Source organism: Pelophylax lessonae (assembly GCF_965119305.1).
Source record: "Pelophylax lessonae genome assembly, chromosome: 5".
Lineage (NCBI taxonomy): Eukaryota > Metazoa > Chordata > Amphibia > Anura > Ranidae > Pelophylax > Pelophylax lessonae.
Window position 1 is genome coordinate 57,905,620 of NC_138772.1, and position 6,000 is coordinate 57,911,619.

At 49.2% G+C, this 6,000-nt stretch overlaps 1 protein-coding gene across 2 annotated transcripts in view; it reads right to left on the bottom strand.

The window, feature by feature from the left end:
* LOC309556002 (pituitary tumor-transforming gene 1 protein-interacting protein-like) overlaps window positions 1-5,780 on the bottom strand; it is a 129,632-nt gene extending 123,852 nt beyond the window's left edge. Inside the window, exon 1 of one of the 2 annotated variants that reach the window (XM_082258255.1) lies at window positions 5,597-5,780. In XM_082258255.1, the coding sequence (XP_082114381.1) occupies window positions 5,597-5,699 (103 nt within the window). In that variant the 5' untranslated portion in view covers window positions 5,700-5,780. The remainder of the gene's footprint in view (window positions 1-5,596) is intronic. The other variant, XM_082258254.1, reaches the window with a different exon arrangement.
* Between the last annotated feature and the right edge of the window lie 220 nt (window positions 5,781-6,000).

The window sequence follows — 6,000 nt, forward strand, 5'->3', positions numbered from 1 at the left end:
TCAGAAAGAGGGACCGAGGGGGGTTTGCTTGAAGGGGCCGGTGCATATGTCACTTTTTGTTTACATGCAATAATCAGTAATTTTTGCTAGAAAATTTCTTAGAACCGCCAAACATTTTTTTTTTTTTTTTTAAATAGAGGCATTAGAGCAGTGATGGCGAACCTTGGCACCCTAGATGTTATGAAACGATATTTCCCATGTTGCTCATGCACTCTGTTGTAGGGATTGACCGATTATCGGCAAGGCCGATATATCGGGGGCCGATATGCACTTTCCCTGATAGATCGGAATCGGCCCAGGAGGTTACCGATATTGTCGTGACGTCATTGCGTATGTTGCGCCACTCGCCTTCGCGCACTGGGACAGCTTTTACCTTCTTAGGTAGCCACTCTCAGCCTCGTCTGGAGTCTGGGAGTCTCAGGACAGTGAGTGTACAGTGCACACTGTGTGTTTAACACAGCCGCCATACATACACCCACAGCTGCCCAGTGCCAGCCAGCCCCCCCACCCACAGGTCTGTACCAGCCGGCCACCCACCGGCCCTGGGTCTGTACCAGCCAGCCAGCAAGCCACCCACCACAGGGTGCCAGCCAGCCAGTTCTTTTTAAGCCTATATTCAATTTCAGTAATGTCTTTCAAATTTTAAATGGAGATGGATGCAGATAGAAAATTAAAAGTGTGGACTATTTCTCATCTTCATTAAAAGCAGCAGCAGTGTGCAACATGTGCACAAACAATGTAAGCATGGGATCAATAACTGCAAAAACCAAAAATACGTCAATCTTTGGGTCCATCTAAGAGCAGGTTCACACTGGGGCGACTTGTCAGGCGACCTGGTCGCCTGACAAGTCGCAGCGGGTCGCCTGCCAAAGATTTAACACAGGACCCGTTCTAATAGGAGCGACACAAGTCGCTCCGACTTCGAAAAAGGGTCCTGAGCTACTTTGGGGCGACCTGGAGCGACCTGCATTGACTTCAATGATATGAAGTCCGTGCATGCCGCTCCGAGGTCGCGGTGCGAGCTGCGCACCGCGATTTCACAGGTCGCCCCTGCAAGTCGGGTCGCGCCTATGTGAACCGGCTCTAAGAGTTTATCATGTTGAATTCTATCATGCAGCACAGGAAAAACAAAATGAATCACAAGGTGAAACATCGATATCGCAGGCAACAATAACAGATATTTTTCAGAGAAAAAAAGAAAAAACAGGTGGCTAAAAATCGGATGGAAGATTCCAACTGCTGGACAGAGTAATCACAGAGATGGTCACTGATAACCAGCCATTTACAATAGTGTCTGACTCTGGATTTACACGGTTGATGTCCATACTTGAGCCAAGGTACACACAAGTATTATTGAACCAAAATCCTGGGAAAGATTCACCAAAAAGGTCTTGGAGAAAGTAAAGACTATGCTGAAACCAGAGAATGCTGGCAACTCACTCTCATTCACGACATACAGAATCACTAATGAGTCTTACATGCCACTTCATTGACAGCGGATGGACAAGAAGGCATTTGGTGTTGAATACAAAAGTGATGCAAGGATCCCACACTGGGGAGTACATTAGTTTCATGGGGATGATGGCATGGTTATCACGGTACTCTTTTTTGGTCTACATTAGAGAAATGTTTCTAGGCATGCTAGAAGAATGGGGGAATCACCAAAGACTGAGTGATGCTTGTGCTTCGAGACAGCGGAGCGAACATGGTGAAAGGAATGAGACTTGCTGAAGCGTCAGACCTCAGTTGCATGGCACACACCCTCCAACTTGTGGTAAAATGATGGTCTGTCAAATCAGAGAGCTTTGCTTGACATAATTAGCATGCTGAAGAGGTGCGCAGGCCATTTCCACCATTCAATTCTTGCCAAGCAGTGACTGATGCCTCGTACACACGCAACGATGATCGCCGTCTTTTGTCCAAGTTGTGTTTTGTTGGTTGGAATGTGCCTAGACTGCACACGAATTTTCTCGGCCAACAAAAATCTACTTCAGAAGTAATGTGCTGGTTTACTTTGTGTGTTTTTTCTTCTCTGAGCATGCCCGGTCTTGCTCATCAGATTTTTGTCTGCCGAAATCTGTACTGACTGACCGAAAATCGGCCGTTGTGTTGACGGCCAACAAAAATTTTATAGCCTGCACACCAGATTTTATTCGGCTGAAAAGTCGGAGTCGGTTGTCGAAAGCATCATACTAACAAGCCGAAAATCGGCCGATCGGACGTTGGCCGAAAATTCACGGCCAATAATCGATGCGTGTGTACGAGGCATGAGGTGCATTCAGGAAAACCTTGGTCTATCCCAAAACAACTTGATTAACGCTGTTCCAACATGACGGAACTCAACACTTCACATGCTGCAAAGAATGCTGGAGCAGAAGCGAGCTCTTACCATATATTAAGGTGAATATTCTTGTCCTACAGCTGATCAGTGGGACATATTAGCCAATGTCATTGAGACCCTCCTCCCTATAGAGGAAGTGACACTAGAGGTGAGTCATTACGAGTCATCTGTGTCATCTCATGTGTGAGAGTCCTGAAGATGCTTCTTCAACAGAATGAAGGACCCAACACACGAGGCAATAAAAGATGTAGGCAGGCCATGAGGGACAGCCACGCCAAACATTTTGAGAAGTATGAAGAGAATAAAACTGTTGTGCTTGCATGTCTTTTGGATGCTCGATACAAGAACCATCCTTTCTCTTCTGATGATGTATTGGCCAAGGCAAAACAATGGCTGACAGAAGATATTCAACAGGAGGTGCAGGAGGTTCCTGCCGAAAAGAAAAGTCAAGAAGAGCAGATTTCTAATGTGGAAGCGCAGGATGCTTCAAAAAAAGAAAAAAATGTCCAAAAAGACAATGGACAGAAGAGAAACGTAATCGTGGTTGAATAGATGCCATGTTCAGTGTTTTATTGGGGCCTCATGTGGAGGATTCTTCTGAATCGGCAATAATGAGCCTGGATGATGAACTTATCTCTATTTGAAGGAACCAGTAATTGACAGAAGTGGTGATCCTCTTCAGGGGTGGAAAGAAAATGAGGCACGCTACAAAAGACTTGCTTCTCATGCTACAAGATACCTTTCTTCTCCTCCCTCGTCGGTACCAAGTGAGCGTTTTTTTTAGTGAAGTGGCAGCAATTTATGAAAAAAACAGAAGCCGTTTAACTGGTGAACATGCTGAAATGTTATGCTTTCGGCACTATAATATTATTCTACTTAAGTAGTATAGTACTGGTGTCTACTCCAATCCATTCCACTGTCTAGCTTTTTTTTTCTAGCAGTTTTGCACTGACTGCGCTGCACTGCATTCAATGCAAAACTGCTAGAAAAAAAAGCTAGACAGTGGATTGGAGTCAGTGGACTTCTGCTGCAGTAGTGTGCCACTCACTGCTGCAATCATTTTTAATCATTACTGCAGTGCAGTCACTGCAGTAGTGCAGAAGTGAGGGGAGAACATAAAAAGGTGAGCTCCCAGTAATGCCCAGTACTACAGAGCCTTCCCCAGTAATGCCCAGTATACAGAGGCTTCCCCAGTAATGCCCAGTACAGAGCCTTCCCCAGTAATGCCCAGTACTACAGGGGCTTCCCCAGTAATGCCCAGTACTACAGGGGCTTCCCCAGTAATGCCCAGTACTACAGGGGCTTCCCCAGTAATGCCCAGTACTACAGGGGCTTCCCCAGTAATGCCCAGTACTACAGGGGCTTCCCCAGTAATGCCCAGTACTACAGGGGCTTCCCCAGTAATGCCAAGTATACAGAGGCTTCCCCAGTAATGCCCAGTATACAGAGGCTTCCCCAGTAATGCCCAGTATACAGAGGCTTCCCCAGTAATGCCCAGTATACAGAGGCTTCCCCAGTAATGCCCAGTATACAGAGGCTTCCCCAGTAATGCCCAGTACTACAGGGGCTTCCCCAGTAATGCCCAGTACTACAGGGGCTTCCCCAGTAATGCCCAGTACTACAGGGGCTTCCCCAGTAATGCCCAGTATACAGAGGCTTCCCCAGTAATGCCCAGTATACAGAGGCTTCCCCAGTAATGCCCAGTATACAGAGGCTTCCCCAGTAATGCCCAGTATACAGAGGCTTCCCCAGTAATGCCCAGTATACAGAGGCTTCCCCGGTATTGCCCAGTATACAGAGGCTTCCCCGGTATTGCCCAGTATACAGAGGCTTCCCCAGTATTGCCCAGTATACAGAGGCTTCCCCGGTATTGCCCAGTATACAGAGGCTTCCCCGGTATTGCCCAGTATACAGAGGCTTCCCCGGTATTGCCCAGTATACAGAGGCTTCCCCGGTATTGCCCAGTATACAGAGGCTTCCCCGGTATTGCCCAGTATACAGAGCCTTCCCCGGTATTGCCCAGTATACAGAGCCTTCCCCAGTAATGCCCAGTATACAGAGCCTTCCCCAGTAATGCCCAGTATACAGAGCCTTCCCCAGTAATGCCCAGTGTACAGAGCCTTCCCCAGTAATGCCCAGTGTACAGAGCCTTCCCCAGTAATGCCCAGTGTACAGAGCCTTCCCCAGTAATGCCCAGTGTACAGAGCCTTCCCCACTAATGCCCAGTGTACAGAGCCTTCCCCACTAATGCCCAGTGTACAGAGCCTTCCCCACTAATGCCCAGTGTACAGAGCCTTCCCCAGTAATGCCCAGTGTACAGAGCCTTCCCCAGTAATGCCCAGTGTACAGAGCCTTCCCCAGTAATGCCCAGTGTACAGAGCCTTCCCCAGTAATGCCCAGTGTACAGAGCCTTCCCCAGTAATGCCCAGTGTACAGAGCCTTCCCCAGTAATGCCCAGTGTACAGAGCCTTCCCCAGTAATGCCCAGTGTACAGAGCCTTCCCCAGTAATGCCCAGTGTACAGAGCCTTCCCCAGTAATGCCCAGTACAGAGCCTTCCCCAGTAATGCCCAGTGTACAGAGCCTTCCCCACTAATGCCCAGTGTACAGAGCCTTCCCCACTAATGCCCAGTGTACAGAGCCTTCCCCACTAATGCCCAGTGTACAGAGCCTTCCCCACTAATGCCCAGTGTACAGAGCCTTCCCCAGTAATGCCCAGTACAGAGCCTTCCCCAGTAATGCCCAGTACAGAGCTTTCCCCAGTAATGCCCAGTACAGAGCTTTCCCCAGTAATGCCCAGTACAGAGCTTTCCCCAGTAATGCCCAGTACAGAGCTTTCCCCAGTAATGCCCAGTACAGAGCTTTCCCCAGTAATGCCCAGTACAGAGCTTTCCCCAGTAATGCCCAGTACAGAGCTTTCCCCAGTAATGCCCAGTATAAAGAGGCTTCCCCAGTAATGCCCAGTACTACAGGGGCTTCCCCAGTAATGCCCAGTACTACAGGGGCTTCCCCAGTAATGCCCAGTACTACAGGGGCTTCCCCAGTAATGCCCAGTACACAGCCCCCAGCTATGCCCAGTACAGAGCCCCCAGTAATGCCCCCGGTACACAGCTGCAGTCCAGTAATGCCCAGTAAAGAGCTCCCAGTAATGCCCATTACACAGCTCCCAGTAATGCCCATTACACAGCTCCCAGTAATGCCCAGTACACAGCTCCCAGTAATGCCCAGTACACAGCTCCCAGTAATGAAGGTCTTACGTGTGCTGAGGGGCTGTGGGACCGGTGCAGTGGTCTGGCTCCCGTACACTCCGGCCAGGCTGAGGAAGAAGATGATGAAGATCCGGGTACTCTGCTCCTCCATGGCTCTCAGAGGAGATCTCTGCTGATACTTTGTATCGGATTGTATCCACTTCCGGAAGGCCGAGCTTCCTCCCCAGTCCCGCCCCCTGACTCACAGCTCACATGCTGCGGCTCTGATTGGCCAGAGCTCCCTATCAGACCCCGGGCAGGTCACGTGCAGCATGCCAAGCTGCCAATGCCGCTGTCATGTGGATGTCGCATTGTCCAGGATGTCATTACCTGGTGACAGTTCTCAAGTTTTCACTACGAGTCTCAGCATGTCCTCAAACTGTTCCAGTGCAACCACAGTGCAGATCTTCTAT